Source organism: Equus asinus, chromosome 3, assembly GCF_041296235.1.
Source record: "Equus asinus isolate D_3611 breed Donkey chromosome 3, EquAss-T2T_v2, whole genome shotgun sequence".
Classification (NCBI taxonomy): Eukaryota; Metazoa; Chordata; class Mammalia; order Perissodactyla; family Equidae; genus Equus; species Equus asinus.
In genome coordinates this window covers 7,128,170-7,147,350 of record NC_091792.1, presented here as the reverse complement: position 1 = coordinate 7,147,350, position 19,181 = coordinate 7,128,170, and the positions used below count along the sequence as shown (strand labels likewise).

At 44.7% G+C, this 19,181-nt stretch overlaps 1 protein-coding gene across 15 annotated transcripts in view; it reads right to left on the bottom strand.

Annotated features, from left to right (window-relative positions):
- ALPK1 (alpha kinase 1) overlaps positions 1-19,181 on the bottom strand; it is a 106,451-nt gene that overhangs the window by 8,620 nt on the left and 78,650 nt on the right. For 10 of the 15 annotated variants that reach the window (XR_011501848.1, XM_070504591.1, XM_070504588.1 and 7 more), the window contains 7 exons: positions 16,625-16,823; positions 8,292-8,351; positions 6,301-6,387; positions 5,729-5,805; positions 4,776-4,871; positions 3,118-3,222; positions 210-2,340 (listed from right to left, as the gene is read on the bottom strand). Coding sequence is in view for 14 of the 15 variants with exons in the window: in XM_070504591.1 (XP_070360692.1) it covers positions 210-2,340; positions 3,118-3,222; positions 4,776-4,871; positions 5,729-5,805; positions 6,301-6,387; positions 8,292-8,351; positions 16,625-16,823 (2,755 nt within the window). In the remaining variant the exon portion in view is untranslated. Of the gene's footprint in view, positions 1-209; positions 2,341-3,117; positions 3,223-4,775; positions 4,872-5,728; positions 5,806-6,300; positions 6,388-8,291; positions 8,352-9,533; positions 12,208-16,624; positions 16,824-19,181 lie in introns of those variants that run through there. The other 5 variants (XM_070504597.1, XM_070504596.1, XM_070504595.1 and 2 more) reach the window with 3 other exon arrangements.

The window sequence follows — 19,181 nt, the reverse complement described above, 5'->3', positions numbered from 1 at the left end:
TATTCTGTCTCGTGTCAATTTAATTCTTAGATCAGCCAGAAGGACCTAGAGGGTGGAGGGATAGTTCTTCCTGCCTTACGCTCACAAGGCGTAACAGGGGCCTAGGTCACCAATGAGCTTTAAATGACCTACATAACAAGCTCTTCAAAGGGCCTCAAACACACAGAGATGCTTCCTGAGGCTGTAGCTACTGAGAAGGTGGCACTTACTGTGTACTTGGTGGAGTTGACTGGGCTTAAACACTCCCGTATTCTCCAGTCTTTGGAACAGCCAGTCATGCCTCACCCCTGCCAAGAGTTTTTCAAAGTCTTCAGGCTGCAGGGTGCGAGCCTCAAGGATCTCTTGCCTCATCATTCCTGGCAATGAAACAAAAGAACTTCCACTGGAATTCAGAAAGAACCATGGGTTTTCCCCCTCAGAAGAACCGCTGGAAAATACAGGTGATTTCAACCACCACACTGAGGACGAGTTGGAGTTCTGGCTGCAGTTGAGCACGTGTCCAGGTTCCTTTCCTTCCTCGGTAGTAGTGCAGTCTTCGCCGAGCACAGGGAAGGGAATGTTGCTGCTTACAGAGCAATTGGGGGTCTCGGCTCCCTGACCATGCGGCTGCCTCAGAGCACCTAGTCTGTGAGAGCCACGTCCACTCGTGGGGTGAACATCTGTGCTGTCGAGCAGTTGGCCCTCCTCATCCACCGTGGAGGCATCAGGGTCGATGCCCAGCTCTCTGACTGAGCCACCACTTTCTCCTGAGTCCGGATTTTGAACAGGCCAGTGAGGAGTGAAACCTGCCATCAGGGGACTTTTGCCCAGAGGATCATCCATGATCATGTGAGAGTCTAAGGGCATATCCTCTTCTCTCTCTGCTGTTTCTCCTTCTGGGTCAACCCAGGAGGGGCTGTCTTTAAATGTAGGGCTTGTGCCTCTTTTGATTTCTCCTCCCTTCTCTTCCCCATACCTGTCTTTGGCATTACAGTTGATTTCTGGAAACTGATCAATTATTTCAAAGGTTTCTTCTTCTTGGATTGAAGGATATGTGGCCATGTTCTTGGGCCAACCAGAATCAGAAGAATATGAAGAAGCAGAAGCAAACGAGGGTCTGGAATGAGCAGAAGTATTTCTGGATCCCATATTTCTGACTTCCTGCATACCTTCTGGAGCTCCTTCTAAATGCCCTGCACCAGAGGCCAAGAAAGTGCCTGTTGTGCTGTGAGGAGGGAAGGCTGTCAAGGGCATGTGTTTGTGTGGTTGATTTTGGGAAGACTCTAAACTGTCATCCTTGGATGTCACATGGAGAGAGACACTCTGAAGCTGTGAAGACAGTGAATGCACATCTCTGCTTTCCCCATTCACCTCCAACTCTTCAGACAGGGCAGTGGAACACTGAGTGTCCACAAGATGTTCTTTGCTAGGCTCTTTTCTGGCTGACCTATCAGCAGCATGATCATTCACTTCCTCCCAGCTCGCAGATGAACTAAACTTTGATAACTTGCTCCAGGAGCTGGAGCTCTGGCTGTCACTCAGAGACTTGTTCAAAACAGCTCCCCCAGCATCGCTGTGGTCTGGTGCCTCAGCCTCAGCCTCAGCATCTTGGTCCAAGGAGACTCGAAAAGCCGCAGAATGTGTCCAGTTTCTCCTTCCTACTCTCCCAAGCCTCTCTTGACCATTCTTAGCCATTTGGGAGGAAGATATTCCCAAGCCTTTTTGAAAACGTGGTTTGTCCTCAGTGGTACTCACCGTATCTATGTTTTTTGTTTCTGTTTTTAGAGCAGTGATACAGACTCCTGTTTCTGTATATTTCTGTTTATTTTTGTTGTTTCCACAAGTGCTTTCAAATACTTCACACACTGAAGTATGGTGCTGGGAATAGGTTTGAAGGATTTTTTGGAAATCCACCTGCCCATGCAAGAGGGGTTTATCCAGCCCACACTTGAAGCCCTCTGGAACATAAGACTTGTCATCTAACTTTGAGAAGCTTTGAACTTGCAAACGATCCTTCACCTGGGTGATAATAGACATGATGTCCTGAGAGAGGGCTTCTCGCTCCAGACTTCTGGAGGAGGTGCCGAAAGTGTACAGCTTTCCCATGGCTTCATGACAGAGCTGGCTCGCTGCCTGCACCGCCTCCGCCTCCCCATAGAGTCTTCGGTGCACCGTGGTGAGACCAAAAGCAGCTCTGAGAAAACTGTGAAGCTCCTGCTTTCCAGCAACCGGCTCATCACATCTCTTGGTGAGGAGGCCAATTTCAAAGGCCTCTTTGGCTTCACACAGATAGAAATTTTTCATTTCTGGAGGACAGTCATTAGAACTACTGTATGACAACAAGCACGTGCCACGAATATTCTGAGGAAAATACCAAACACAAAATCAGACATTGAATTGGAAACTGAAGGTGAATGGGGAAAACCTTTTCATTCCTGGAGGACGGTCATTAGAAATATAATATAACAAATATGTGCCACAGATATTCTAAGAAACATGCACGATCAAAAACTGAGTTAATGACCTGAGGTCTTTTTGGTGAATCAGGAGAAGGGATGTTTGTGACTGGCTGGCATGAAGGGGAAGAAATCAGCTTTAACCACAAGTCTACTGTGGCCCTGATACTTTTTGATCACAGACGATGGATTTGTTGCTGGTGGTGGTTTTAGCAAACAGAGTCTACACAGGAGACATGGACATAACAAGTGTCTCTATGCAAATAAGGTTGCTACATATAAACACATCATTCAATAGCCAAAACAATAGAGTAGTGGCTTCCAAACACCTCTGTGCATTTGAATCACCTGGGCAGTATCTTAAAATCAAAGATTTCTGGGCACCAATCGCAGATATTTGCATTTAGTGGATGTAGGGTAGAGCCCAGGATTATGTACTTTGAAAAGGCTCCTTGGGTGATTCTGATGTGCTGGGGAGCCATTGTTCTAGAGCCGATAACATCAGGCTGAGTTAACTTAGCTTTCACCAGGATGCATCATCCTGACTGCTAAGACCTTTCCCTCCACGTGGCCTGATCACGGTTATCCATTGATGTGCTCAAATCCTGCTTTAGGGTGAGACCTTTCCCTCCCAGTGTTGTGTCAAGGGGGAGAGGTCCAGCGAGGGCAGCCCTCTGTTTACCACAGCGGTGAGCACGAAGAGGGGCGTGTAGGGACTGAAGGCGGCTGCCAGCTTGCAGGCTTCCACGGCTGACAGCAAGTGGTGGGCAAACTCCTTCAGCAGGCTCTGCAAGGAAACAGAAGCCAAGTGTAGTGTGGACAATTATTTATCCATTAGCAAAAGACAGGCTAGGAGATGCCTTTGCTGTTCTGTCAGGACTCTGAGGGATACCCGGCCCCTCATTATAACCATTTCAAAACAGTGCCAAGACAGAGTAAGTCAGTCCAAGGACCCCAGGGCGTTGGCCATCCTCTCCCCCAGCACCCACACACTATCCAGCCCCACCCCTACCCCACAGAGGCCTAATATGTGCACAAGTTCACAATGCCCGCCAGTGCAAAAGAATTCAGACACGTTTCTTCGGAGGATTGTGGCAGCTCTTTGTTCACAGGAACTCTGCATATTTTGCAGCCAGATTGATGATTTCTGCATTGTTCTTGGCAAAGAGCCCTTTGATTTACAATTTCACAGCAATTAAGACTCATTCATTCATTCTAGAAATATGTATTGAGTACTGCCACGTGCCAGGCACTGTTCTAGACACGAAGGAGAAAGCACACAGTGGGCCTGCAATGAGCTTACTGTCTACTGAGGGGAAGAGATTGGCCAATACACAGAATAAGTGAAATGCATAGTAATTGAGATGGCGATAAGTGCTCCAGAGGAAAATAAAGTGGGGAAGCGGTCAGGGAGGTCCAGGGTGGGAAGACAGTTTGCACTTTTAATGATCAGCAGGGACAACGTCACTGAATGAAGGATGTGACCCTTTCCCTGTGTTTTGGTCTGAGCAAAAGCACCATGTTGCTAAAATTCAGATTACTAGCAGCACGTTGTTCGTGTTCTTGTGCTACAATAATTAGTATTGCCTACAGTTACAAACGTCAGTTTGGTATTTAATAAAAATGGCAATATTGATGATAACATTAAAATCGCAATTTCAGTGCAGTGCAGAAAGCAGTTCAATGTCTGTGCCAATGCTGTGGGCTGGTCAGAGACCTGAGTTCTGCTCTCAGGTCTCTCTCTTACCGGTTGTGCAAACTGCAGAGGTCACTTAATTGTCTGGACCTCAGTTTATTTTCTTCTAAAATAGGAACAATGCATTTAGCTCCACTTAGCTGGTAGGATTTTATGTGGATCGTATACATATACACGCAACCTTTCTGAATTGTAAAGCCATGTATAAATGTTAGTAATCCTTTTTATTAAGGATAAGAGCCTGGACAGGTGACTGATGCTCTGATTTGAACAGATGGGAATTAAAGTTTTAAAATTATTACCCCTTTGCCTTATCATTGAGATGGCTCACATGTGGAAACTGAATTTCAGGATAATTTGAAAGGAAATAAGTGGGATTCAAAGCATTTATCACTTTGATGATATTCTTTCATTCACTCACCAGTCACTTTTCAGTACCCTCTGTATGTCTGCTGCTGTGATAATAAAGCCAAATAGGACAGCATAGGAACTGTCCCTGGGATTGCTCCCATTATCCAAAGAGGGGAGACACCACTTCCTGACCCCGGAAAGACAGTGGGATTGGCTAACCAACCTCCGAGAGAATGGTGGCAACTTTGTAGGTGATGTCCCTCGGCCACCTAGTTTTGACGAGTGATAATTACCAAGTTAATTTGTGGATTGTTTTTAAACTTTTCATAATCTTTCTTGCTCATGGAAACAAAGATGTCTGCCAGGGTGCCTAGTGATGTGGAGATACCCTGTAAGGAAAAGACAGACAAAACAAATCAGGACTCCATCTCAAGGCGCAAAGGCAATAATTAGCTCTCCATATGAGCCATTGCTTATTATTACAATTATGACACTAGAAATGCTTTTAAACTAGATACCACGGGGCATGAAAGATCATCACATCCTGAGGACATGGACCTCAAGTAAACGCAGCCATTTCTTAGTTGGGCCTCGCTGGATCACCAAAACTAACCTAACACACTGCCAGGGCTGAAGAACTGGCCCAGCAAAAGTCCTCACGTCCATTCTGTCTGAGTCATAAAAGGACAGTAGGCAAGAGTGCTGCTAACACAGCTCAGGGAAAGGTGACAACCCAATGCTTCAGGTCATGAGGAGAAGATACCCACAGAGATACAGAGAATGAAAACACCAGGTAGGAAAGCGAATACCGCCTCTCAGTTTCTTGAATAAAGATGCTACGTGAACAATTAATTGATGTCTCTGCTCACTCAACTTGTGGAAAATGACTTTATATATGAGCTACTTGGCCATCTCGACTTCGCTATGGAGTCAGATAAAGGCTAAATATACGACGAAATAGATGGACAAATGGATAGTAGAAGTAAATATATAAATAGTTGCAATATATAAATAGTTACAAATGAATTTAGAGACACTACATGTGTGCCAGGAGTCCAGCAGTGAGCGAGGACAGAGCGAGACACAGGAGGAAGTTACCAAATGCTCTTCGTCCTACGCCCACATAGACTCAATAAACACAGGACAACAAAACTCTTCAACGATAAACTGAATTGTGCCGTAAGGAGATAAACATCCACACACAAACATAGGAAAGGAGAAAAAAAGCACTAGACCAAAAACCAACCTTTTTATCAGGCTGAGGAAGTGTCAGATAGCCTACGATGGAGGCCCACGTTAGCTCTGCCGCTTCATACCACATCCCTGAAAAAAAGGGGGAGATGGAAAAACCACCAGTATCTGTGCTCTTGTGTTAGAAAACAGCTTTGCAAACTAATACAGGAAGAAGATGCATTGAGCTGTTAGGAAAGTTGAGGGCGGGATTAGACTGGTAGCAATCAACAGACAACGATCTGCTGGAGTATCAGCAATCTGTTTTCCAGTTGGTTTAATACAGATGCGTTTTCCCTTTCACAGGGAAACAGTAGGAATTATTATAGATTATGCAAATATATATTAATATATACATAATTATCTCCACTATTTACACGATTAACAATTATCATCCTCTGTTAAAAATTTTCCAACACTTTAGTTTGGATTTTAAAGTATTAATTATATGTATATAATTCTATAGGAAACTAAGGGAAGTGGGGATTAACAATTTTAACCAGACACAGTAAGAACATTCCACAGTAAAGTCTCGTAGCCACACTGTGCCAAGGAGCCTTGAGAGGAGCTAATGTTTCATGCCGGTACCTAGCTTCTGCAGAATTTGCCCTCTGATCTGTATGCAGACCGCCTGCACCAGGACCTTGTCACTTTCATTTCTGTACAGCCAGGTACCTACAATAAAAGGAGGGGAAAAGAAAAGCATTTTTGGCCTTGAATTATTTAAGAAATAGTCTGTAAAATAAAATTATTTTCATAGAAGCCATCAGGAGCACACAGGATACAGATTCGAGAGACGGTCTCTTCTCTACATTTAGAGTAAGGTCCTTGCTGTAACCTGCAAGGCTTCACGGGAGCTCTCCTGCCTGGTCTCCAGCTCTCCCCTTAATACGCGTGCTCTGCATGCCGCTTCATCTGTGTTCCTGATAGTGGCAGCCGTCTCTGGCTTCCTGGCATCTGCACTTGCCTTGCCTCTGCCTGGGACCCCTTCCCTCTGGCTCCTGAGGAGACCTGCTCCTTCTCCCACTTCAGGTCTCAGCCTCAATGCTGTCGCCTCAATGGCCTCCGCGGGTTGATTTACCTACAGTCTTACCCCACTGTCTTGGGGTTGCCTCATGGAGGGTGGGATACATCCCGTTCACCCCAAATTGGTTTGGACGTGAAAACTGATGACTCCACATAGGCACCAAGAGGGTGTGAAAAGATTTACTACTCACACAGTGAGCCTTTCTGAGGAGAGCAGGGCAGGCACCAAGCTGGTCTGTCTGACTTGAATGAAGAGAGCAGTGAGTGGCTCTGGTTTTTATTGTGACTAGAGTGTGGGGCCAGAGTAAAGGTTCCCGCAAGCTGAGCCAGGGTTTACTGATGAATCAGCCCGTCCAGACGTGGGGCAAAAGGCATAGGGAATGCTGAGACCTGAAAGCTGTCAGTGGTGAAACACCAAAAGTAGAGTCTAATTTATTATTACACGTCCCCCCCGTTATTCTCTGTCACATTGCCCTCTTTATTTTCTCCCTAGCCTTTAATCCTACTGTATGTGTGTGTGTGTGTGTGTATGCATATGTAGGGTGTAGAAGATGAGAAGAGTGCATATTGTAGGTTAGTGATGGTGGCCACAAAGGAGGGGTGTGTGGTCATGATTTATATTCCAGGGGCTGGTCCCATGGCACAGAGCTTAAGTTTGCATATTCTGCTTCGGTGGCCTGGGGTTCGCTGGTTTGGATCAGCTGGTTAGGACGCAGCACCGCTTGGCAAGCCATGCTGTGGTAGGCATCCCAGATAGAAAGTAGAGGAAGATGGGCACGGATGTTAGCTCAGGGCCAGTCTTCCTCAGCAAAAAGAGGAGGATTGGCAGAAGTTAGCTCAGGGCTAATCTTCCTCAAAAAAAAAAAAAAGATTTAAATTCCAAACTACCTCCCCACTAGAAACATCTACAAGTTTCTTGGAGCTTGGGACCTTACATCCAAGCATATTGAGCTTAAGAGTCTACTGGAAATTGTGTTCAACTGATCGGGAAAGGTGTTGACTTAAATGCCCAGAAATTCAGACAAGGTATCTGAAGGCTTAGATGATTTGTTACTGAACTATTAGGACTTGATTCCTTTTACATGTGATTAAATATTGAAAGAAATCCGTTTCAAAATAAGTTCTTATTGAAGTTCTTATGTAGCAAATCAAATTTACTTTCCAAATCATTTAAATACATAAAGCCATATGTGTATTCTTCTGAACTCAGAGTCTTATTCCCATTCAAAATTCTTCTCAAGTTCACTACAGAGCCCTTTCTGAGGTCCAGAGAGCTACCTGCTTTAACACTATGGCTCATTAGATAACAAACTACAGTGAAGCGGGGAAATATTAGAAGCCTTGATTGTTTTTGTTTTTGATTAGAGAAAATGGAGACACAGAGAAGTAGGCTGCTTGGCCAAAGTGACTTCATTCATCAGTGGCAGAGCCAGTCCCAGGTCGTTCTGCGAACGGCTAGTTACAGTGTCCTTTACGTCAGTAAATTGTTCTTAAACTAGGACGCTGCTGGGGACAGAGGCAGAAGGTCGTGTGGAGATATGAAAGCTCCTTACCTGTTGCTCCGTTGTTGCTGATCAGGCTGCCCAGGATATACTCTGCTTTCAAAAGTTTCCCTGAAAACCAGCAGCCACACGCCACACAATTAGTTTGGAACATGTGTTTTAAATACCATGAGGAGTTCACGCTCTGAGATTAACACGTTTTAACAGGGACCATAACCTCTCTTGGAAACATTCTATTTTAGAGTTTAACATCAATAAGTACATCATTTATAAAAGTGAGAAACAAGATGAATTCAGGAATTGGCAAGGTGGGAGTTGTACAGGATCTGAAATGGCAATTAGATTCATATATATAAATACATAAACTCACTCCTGTGAATAAATAATTCATTGATACAGAGTAAGGCTTGAGAACTCAAGGCAAACCTTGTAAAAGGCTGTTTTTCCGTGCTGTGAGAACCGCACCTCAAGAAGTGGAACAGAGTTGCGCATGAACAGGACTATTTACAGAATTATCAAGAAGGGATTTTGATGGGGGAAGGGGTAGGGTGGGTCTTTCTAAACTTTTCACTTATTTTGGTGACCACCACATAGGAGGGGCCTAATCTATGGACAGCTGTTGTTCTCTAAGGAGGAAATGCAATAATTTACCCTTTTATCCATCCCTTCTTCCAGGTGCCTCTAGGCCCTACCTGACCTGGCCCCTGAGACTTCTTTGGCATCATCTCCAGCATTCTTCCCCCGACTCTCACTCCCTCTTCTTTGGGGACAGTGGCCTCCTTGCTGTCTCTTGAACCCTCCAGGCTTGTTCCCACATCAGGGTCTTTGTACAATTATTTTAGTCTGGAATGTGTCTCTCCTAAATATCTCCAAGGCTTGCGCCCCCTCTTCTTCAGGTCTTTGCTCAGATGTCCCTGTCTCATAAGGCCTTCCCTGACCAGCCTAGTTCAAATTGCACCCACAGACATACACCTGGCTGTGGTAGGTTGTGTTTCCAAAGGAGGTCACGTCAATATCTTCCATCCCACGTGCTCTTTTGTAAGGTCACCTTGCCATTCCTCCATCAAGAAGTGGAATCTAGAGTTTATTTCCCTTCTCCTCGAGTGTGAACTGGCCCTGTGACCTGTTGTGACCAACGGAATGTGGCAGAGGGGACACTGTGTACCTTTCTATTCTGGGCTTTAAGAGATCTATAACTTCTACCTTCACCACTCTGAACCCAGCCACCATGCTGTGAGGAAGCCGAAGCAGCCACAAGGAGAGGCCCAGGCAGGAGAGAACTGCGGCCCTCACCTGATGGCCCAGCTGAGCTCCTGGCCGGCAGCCAGTATCACGTGCCTGCTGTGGGAGCAAGACCACTTTGGACCTTCCAGCAGTCTCACCTTCTCAGGCAACACTACTTAAAATAAAAGAATTGCCCAGTTGAACTACAAAATTATGAGAAGTAATAAATTATTATTGTTTTAAGCCAGTAAGTTATGGGGTGGATTGTAATACAGCAATAGGTAACAGAAACTGGGTGCCTAAAGCGGGATACAACTGTAGCAGAAACAGAGTGTCCAGCACCGGCTGAGGAACTAAGGGTCGGGTGCAAGCTTGAGAGACGTTGAGGAGACTGAAAGGGCAGTGAGGAAATTGTTACTGGAGGTTTGAGAAAAGACAGCACACGTTATAAAGTGGTGGAAAGTTGGGCAACATGGTCTCCAGTAGTAATGGGGAAAATAGAAAATATAACCAATGAAGTTGTGTATCTAGAAAGGAGATACTCAGGAAGAGGCTGAAAGTACCAAACTGACCTCTGTTAGCACCTAGGATGCAGTGTGGGAAGAAAGGGGCACTAAAGAAGGAACTATTTGATTTTTAAGAAGGATTTAGAAGAAATATAAAAGGCCCAGAATAGCCTTTCCGGCCAGTAAGACATTTTCAAAATAAAACCTAGGGGTAAAGATCAAATCCCGGGTACTGGCAGTAAGATGTAGCCAAGATCAGATCAAGGGTGTGGCTACTAAACCCTTTGCCAAGACCTCAGACCCTCTTGACCAGGCAAAAGAGCTCCTAAGAATCTTAAGGGTTCTGTTCCATAGCACCTTGATTTTCAAACCAGGGTAGAGCTCACAGATAATTGTAGGCATGGCTTTTGTCTAATTCAATGCATTGAAAGGCTACAACGTATTTAAAGGAATTGTATCAGCTTAGTCTAAGAAGGGCAGTGATAGCTCAAAATGAAACCCAACTGGGACCCCACCTTCCTATGAGCATGGAGCAGGCTGAGAAATGTTCACAAGAAATGTCCCATGGAAAAGGAAGGATGACTGAGAGGACAAGTCCAAGAGCTGAGGGGACCCACTCCCAAAGAGAGGACGGGAGTCTTAACGTCCCCAGAAGGAAGACTTGGGACATATGTCTGGCTGGATTTTAGATGACTATGGACATAGTGACAGCTGTTGGACTCTCATGTCCCTCTGTTCTGGACAGGAGTGTTCAAAGCTATCTCCCCATTTTATGCTGGTTGTGTTGGAGGGTAGAAAACTTGACTTTTAGTTCACAAGTCTCTGTGCCCTAGAAGCAGCACTTGAGAAGACTTGTCTTGTCTGTCCCTAGACTTGATTCAGAGGACGAGATCCTGAACCTAGGGCCGGATGCCTTCACGGGATGACACTCAGGGAGGGGTAAGACTAGATCGCACGTGGGAGGGATGTGAATTGTTGTGGTCAGAATGTAAACTCTAAAACAGTAGGGGGTCTTGTCCATTGCATGCACTGCTCTGTCGCATGTATCTCTCTAACAATGCTTGGCACATAGCAGATACTCAGTGAATGTCTGTTATTCATCCAAACAATATTTGAAAGTGTCAGGGACTCTGCTGACAGCTGGAGATGGAATGATGAACAAGGTTGAGTCCCTGCCTTCAAGGTCATAATAGTAAGAGCCACCATTTATGAAGTGCATGCTATATGCTGGGCATTGTTCTAAATTACAGTAGTCCCCCCTTATCTGTGGTTTCACTTTCTGCAGTTTCAGTTACCTGAGGTCCAAAAATACTAAACGGAAATTCCAGAAATAAACAATTCATAAGTCTTCAATTGTGTGCAGTTCTGAGTAGCCTGATGACATCTCTTGCTGTCTTGCTTGATCTCTCCTGGGACATAACTCATCCCTTCGTCCAGTGGATCCATGCTGTATACACGCTACCTGCCCTTGGTCACTTAGCAGCTGTCTCTGTTATCAGATTCACTGTCGCTGTATCGCAGTGCTTGTGCACAAATAACCCTTATTTTACTTAATAACGGTCCCAAAGTACAAGAGGAGTGATGCTGGCAACTCGGATATGCCAAAGAGAAGCCGTAAAGTGCTTCCTTTAGGTGAAAAAGTGAAATTCTCAATTTAAGGGAAAAAAATCATATGTTGAGGTTGCTAAGATCTATGGCTAACTTTTATTACAGTATATTGTTATTATTATTCTATTTTATTAGTTGTTGTTAATCTCTTACTGTGCCTAATTTATAAATTAAACTATTGTAGGTATGTATGTGTATGAAAAAATATAGTATACTATATTTATTATATAGGGTTCGGTACTGTCCTCGGTTTCAGGCATCCAGTGGGGGTCTTGGCACATATCCCCGAGGATGAGGAGGCACTACTGTATACACAGGACTTTTATGATCTTCATTTCACAGATGAGGAAATGGGCCCCACAGAGGCTGGTAACATGACCCATCCATCTGAACAAAGCATGTGAACTCTCTCTTGCGCTAAGCTGCTTCCCAGAGTCACCAGCGTTTAAGATCAGTGTCCAACATGATAGTTTGGTAGAGGCCTGTTTTTGGCCATGCAGGATATAATTTTCTTTGCTCACAGTCTCCTTCTGTCCTCAAACAAAGCAGTATTTCCAATTTCCTACCTTTTCCTCCCAATTTTTTAAATTTGCTGAGCTCCTCCTTTCTTTCCTCCCCTTCTCCCTCCTTCCCTTTCTCTCTCTCTCCCCCTCCTCTCCCTCCCTCCCTTCTTCCTTCTTTCCTTTCTAACTTTCTCTCTATTTTAAACCACATTGTTTTACACTTTTTGGTAGTTGTTTATGATCTGTCTCCTCCCCTAACTTGAGCTACTTGAAAATCATGAACCACGTCTTGATCATCTTTATGAGTATCTCCAAGGCCTACTGTAATTCCCGCCACACAGAGGCTTTCAACATATATTTGTCAAAAGGAAGAAGAAATAAAATCAGCATCGGAAATAATGAGTTAGGGTCTGATTAAAATTCATTCATATGAATGTATTCAAAAAGAGAGCAATAACATGAAATACCTGTGTGAATGCATTTTATCAAAGCTCTCTCTTCTTAAAAGTTATTTATTTATTTTTTTTGAGGAAGATTAGCCTTGAGCTAACTACTGCCAATTCTCCTCTTTTTGCTGAGGAAGACTGGCCCTGAGCTAACATCCATGCCCATCTTCCTCTACTTTCTATGTGGGATGCCTAGCACAGCATGGCGTGCCAAGCGGTGCCATGTCTGCACCCAAGATCCGAATTGGCGAATCCTGGGCTGCCAAAGCAGAACCTGCGCTCTTAACCACTGCACCGCTAGGGTGGCCCCAAAAGTTATGTTTTCTAATCAGATTTTGCTGATACATAAGGATGGGCATTTAAACATATGCTGATACTGTATTCACCCACCGTGCTGAATTTCTTAATTCTAATAATCTGTGGATTTCTTCAAGTTTTCTATGGGGGCAATCATACTATCTACAAATCATCCTAATTTTGTTTATTCACTTCGAATCTTCATACCTCTTGTTTCTTTTTCTCTTCTCACTGCATTGGGAAGGTTTCCAGGTCAGTATCGAATAGAAGTGGTAACAAGATGCGTTTTTTCTTGACTTGCTTTTAAAAGGAATACTCCTAACTTTTCATCATTAGTTTTGCTGAAGGTTTTGGTTGTTTCCCTTTATCTAGTTGAGAAAGTTCCCTCTTGTGCAATTACCAACTTATTGCCTTTCGGGTCCAAATGAACCTTTCATGGCCTGCTTTGCGGTAATGGGTCTGGACCTTGTAAGCACTTCTCCTTTGCCAGCTTTGTATTAGATGGTGTGGAAGGACCCATGGGGAAGGTGCTTCTCTTCCTGAGTTTGTATGCTTCTCTTGCCAGGCTCTTGCAGTGCATACAGCTTCTCTAATGCATGCTTCCTGCAGTGTTCCTGGCTTCTCCTGTGCCTGACTTACTGCAACACGGGCAGTTTCTCCAGCACCCAGCTGCCCAGTGTGCAAAGGTCAGCAGCACCCAGAGGCAAGCAGCTCCCTCCAGCATCCTGTCAAGCGACTTCACAGTGGCGTGTCGCCAGTAAGGCACCTCCCCATGGACGTCTCCCCCTGGCATTCCATAAAGGCAGCTTTATGGTAAGTTCCAAGTCACCTCTCTGTGGACGGCTTCCCCCAGAACCCAAGAGGGTGGATTTCCAGTGAGTTCTGTGGCCTGGAACCTTGACTTCTTTGCCATCCAGTGAGCCATGACTATGCCCTCTCCAACAAGGTCTGGATCTCAGTGCAGGCGTACTTGGGTGTGGGGTTGGGAGCTCTTTCTCAGGCGCTCTAGCTCAGTCCAAGGGATAGTGGCTGCTCCTTAAAACTACCTATCCTGTATTCTTTAGAGTTCTCTTTACATCTCACTAGCCATCCCTCATTACTCTAATCCCCTGATACAGTTAATAATTATATTAAACTTTCCTTGCTCAAATTACGGTGTGATTTCTGCCTCCTGATTGCACCTGACTGATAACATCTTTAACTCCAGTTTGTAATTTTTTTGTTTTGGTGAGGAGGATTAGCCCTGAGCTAACATCTGTTGCCAATTTTCCTCTTTTTGCTTGAGGAAGATTGTTGCTGAGCTAACATCTGTGCCAATCTTTCTCTATTTCGTATGTGGGACGCTGGCTCAGCACGGCTTGATGAGCAGTGCATATGTCTGCACCCAGGATCCAAACCTGCGAACCGTGGGCTGCCAAAGCAGAACATGTGAACTTAACCACTACACCACAGGCCAGCCCCCAATTTGTATTTTTAACATAACTAGGTTTAAAATTTTATAAAATACTTTTCAAATCAATTTAGGTGAACATATATTAACTATCTTTATGTATCTGGAGTAAACCTTACTTGACTGTAATGTATTATTATTAATCTAATATAATGCTGATCAATTTGCTAATATTTTAGGATTTTTGCATCTTATAAATTATATAAGTGATATTGCCCTAGAATTTCCTTTTCTTTCTATCTTATTTAGATTAACCTGTGCATTTACCAAATTCTGTATTCACCATTGCTTTTTGAATCCCCCACTCTGACTTTGAATGCCTTCCGTGTTACAGACACCTTAAAGAAATCTTTAATTCACCATATTGATGTGATGGGAGAAGACTCTGCACTTGCTCAGTCCTCCACGTTGACGGAATTGGAAGTCTGAACCCGTATCTCTGATTGTGCCTTGAAAGGTTTTGTCTCTTAATTTCAGGCAAGAGTGAGCTGGGCAGGCCAGGGCATCCTCTCTTACCTCTGAAATCTCATTACGCTGAAAGCTTTGCCCTTTGGAAGGTGTTCTGAGTGGACACCAGGAAGGGCTGGGTCAGAGGGGACAACAGGAAGACTGTGCTGTCCCTCATGTTACCTTTCTTCCTTGTCCCTGCCCTTAAAGTATCATGGATCCCTCTCATTTCTCCCGCCCAGGAGCCCCCAATGCTGGGCATTGAGAGCCTTTCACTGTACCATCTTCTCTTCCCAGGACACCCCCTGCTCTAAGTCCCTCTTCCTCTGAGACCCCCAGTGCAGGCGGAGGCTCAAGAGACGTCTGGGGCCAGAAGCTTACAAAGAAGCCCTCAACTCTGAGGCTGGGTTTGTCTTCTTGTGGCGCTTCTGGGAGTACCTCTGAGGAAAAGACAACTCCAACTGTCGGAGAGTAAGATCTAGAACCTTTGTCTTAGACACGAGACGTGTGAGCAGAGGAGAATACTGCTCACGATGACATCGAGGCTTACACCTTATCAGGAGAAAAGCTCTAGCCCACCTTGGTTAGAGACACGAGAGAAATAACAAAACCAACCAACCAACCAGCTCAGATTACTTTGTATCAAAGCAAAGCTAGCAACATGCCTGCTTACCATTTGATCTCAATTTCCATGTCACCCCACAGCAATTCTGTATATCATAAAACAGGCCGCACTGACTCTGTTCCACTTGACGAGAGTCAGCATCAGAACTCTGCTTGTGCACGCCTGGCCCTCACCGTTCGGCCCCGGGTCGTACCCCTGCGGCTCCATGCTCTGCTCACACATCATTGCCATCTGATGCCATCAGAAGCAACATTAGCTGTTAGGTTTCCCTCACACCCCAAACATTATGAAATGTCCCAAATGAGGGACATTTAAAGGAAGAAACTTTTCCCTAAGTTCCACTCTGTCCCCGAGTTCCTCTAGAAAAGTAGTAATAAGATGCGGGCTCAATTTACGCACAGCCGCAAGAACTGGAAAGAGAAGGAACTTGGGTTTTTGAACGTTAACCTCCAGAAGCCCATTTCTCCCATGTCCTTTTATCTCTGCCCCTCTCTGCATCCAGCAATTGTCCCATTTAGGATAGTTAGTACAGTTCCTTTTCAAGGAAATGCAGTAAAGATATTTTAACCTCTTAACGACCAGAGCTGTTAATAACAATAGCGAAAACCAATTAAAAAACTGAGCCAGTCCTGATTCTGGGAGGAGCAACTTCCCTTCTGTTTTTGTCCTTTATTCCTTCGCTCTTGGAACTGAGACTACCAGGCCACACAGTTGCTAACCCTCATGGTTATCGGGAATTTAAATAATTCATGAATTCCATGGAAGTGGACTTCGCTGTAAGGCATAGCAGGCCCCTCTCCCCTCCAACCCCTCTACATTATGTCCTAAGTTAGAATGTCAGCCTCCTTTTTCATTTCATTCAAAGTGACAGAAGGAAAAAAAAAAGATACTTTAAGGCCTAATCAGGTAGTGTACCGGTGTTCCAAGCGATGAAAGACCCCTCAGATTACTTCAGTGGGTTTGTCAGCTCTATTGTTAGCATAGTCAAGTGGCCCTACAGAAAGGAGACGGGGAGCTAAGAGAAAATAGTAGAATTCTAATCTGCTTTCTAAAGGCTCTTGGTCAGAAGTAGAGCAATTCAGATACCCCTGTTTGAAAGCAGCAGGACAGATTTGTTAGAAGACAAAAGCTCCAATTAGTATTTTCCACACCCTTTCACAATTTTCTCTAGCGCCCCTGGCTCTGACGCGCCTCGCGCCTCGCGCCGGGGCCTTTGTGCGCGGGGCGCGGGGCTCCCGCCTGGTCCAGCGCGGCCCGGCGGCCGGGGCGCGGCGCTACCTGCGTTGATGGAGACGCGCGCCTGGCGAATCACCAGCTGCGGGGCGACGGGCGCGGCGGGCTGCAGCCGGTGGAGCCCCTGGGCGACCTGCAGCAGCGGCCGGGAAGCGTCGAGCCCGTACAGGAGGCGGTCGCTCAGGAAGACGATGGCCGCGGCGGTGGTGCCGTCCCGGGCGAGGATGGAAGCTCTCAGGGCCGCCTAGGGGACATGGGGACAAATGAGCCCGCGAAAAGGCGCCCGCGGGGAAGACCAGGTCCTGGGGCCCCGCTTAGTCTGCTAGGTGTTTGTATGAAGACAGGGACGACCAAACCTCGAGCTAGGAGAAGACACCTGCTTTAGGAGGCGACTGAACCAAAAGGAAGAAAATAAGGAAGAGTCCGGTTCACTGGTGGGATAAAGTAACAGGGCTTTCATTTCAGTGTCTCCATTACGTTTCCAAAATCATATGAGGGCTCAGTGCATATTTCTTGTTCTTAAAAAACTCAAACAACGCAAAGTAAAAATTAAAGGTGCCCCTTATTTTCTCGACTCTTAACTTATCTTTTCCCTTCCCCCCCACTATCAGTCTTCGTGATAATGGTTTTGGAGAGATCCTTCTAGAACTTCTTCTACCCTTTTTTGCATAGTTAGACGTTGATTCCTTGTCTTGTCTTCTTTCTCTTTCTTTTTTCCTTTCTCCCTTCCTTTCTTTCTCTCTCCCTCTCTCTCTTTCATAAAGGAGATTACACTTGGTTCTTTCAGTCATCCTAACATCTAGGAGAACTTTCCACATCAGTTCATTATACTCAGCTTCATTTATTGTCTGCATTTTAATTAGGAAAAATATAGAATTTTAGGTAACATTTTAAATTTGATTTATATGATCATGGTTAGTTAATGAATAAAGCAAGAAAAAGAAGGAAACACATAAAATGACAGCGTGACATAAACAGTGAGAAGTAGAGATAAATAAGTCAAACTTTTATGGAAAGACATCATCTTTTGGTCTCTTAAGGTGTTATACCAAAGACATTCAAAGTCTTGCAGCTAAGAGCATAAATGAGTTTACCACCCAGTAGTACTTTCTCCATTTGCGAAACTAAATCAAGCAGAGTATTTTCTGGGCATGTCAGCTCACATGTGAAGCCTAGAAAGCGTTGGAAGCATCGCCCATTTTCCTGCCACAACGTTACTACACAAACACTGCTTTCCTCACCATATTACTCTACGTACTAACACTTCCTGGGCAAAACTAGGTGCCAGGCACAGAGCTAAATGCTCCATACGTATTAATTCATTGAATCCTCACAACGATCCTAAGAGGGAGATTCTATTATTAACCCCATTTACAGAGAGAAAACCTCAGAATCATAGAGGTTAAATAACACGACCGAGGTCACATGACCTGTGATTAAGAGCGAGGATTTGCTCAAGACCCATGTGGTAGAGGCCTATCTATATTAGGAAGACTGGAGGCCTTGGATATCAATTATCTGGTACTTACAGTAACATTAGTAGATGTCATATATGCAATCAATAGTATTGCAGTTGCTGGGCTGAGCAGGGGTTAATTTAACCACTTGAACGTGAGAGAGGGTGCATTCAAATTGGGAGAGAGTAATCTCTACTTTTCAAAAGAGCTAGAACGGCTCTTGAGTTTTAATTTGACACTTGCATGTCTATAAGTAAAACTGGCCTAAACTTTTACATCTGGCCCATTTGAGGGTTCCATCTATGGTACTTATTCACATGATTTGATTTCTGAGAGATATCCATCATCCACGTATCTCTGTATCTATGTATCCATCTGTCCAATGATAGATAGACAGATGGGGATCTGCAGGGCTCATGGAGAATGTAACATTCATATTTATAGGTGTTCATCAGCAGTCAGGAATACCTACCAATCACCAGCACAATAACCCTTCTCTTTTCAAATTGACGCTTTCTTAACTTGTTGAGGCTTTTTACCTCTTACCGTGTTTATTAAGTCTGGAAAGTGATAATTTGCACTTGTATTTATCCTTTTGTTCTAAGCCAATCACTGTTCCAATTGTGATAGAGATGCCAATTGTTAGGGAGGAATATCTCTTCTCTCCTCTTGATGTTTCCCTTCATGTGAAGGGAGCTCAATGACTGTAGCACTCCTGGCCTCTCTCCACTCCTTTGCCGACTCTGCGCCAGGGGAGGTGGAGTGACTAATCTGACTGGTCATTGGGAAGAAGAAACTGGGCATGCATGGCTTAGCTCTTCTTTTTTCTCTTGGGAACAAACTGTCTGAATGAAACAGGGGTTCTTCTTTAGTCTTCTGTATCATAAGTCTTATCTAGAAATGCACCCTATGTGGGGTGTTCTGCTTGGCCCAGTAATTCCTGTGACTAGCTGGGGAAGTCTACGTAATTCTGGGGTTCATCCAACAGACCCCCATGCTCTAATATGAAGCTATATCTTCCAATTTAGCCTTTATCAGAATTAACGGTAATATTTAATCTCTTGTCTGCCTAACTCTTGTGTTATATTTCTCAGTTTGCTCAGAGTCCAGGAGGGGAAGAGAGGTATTATTTATTGGATACTCCC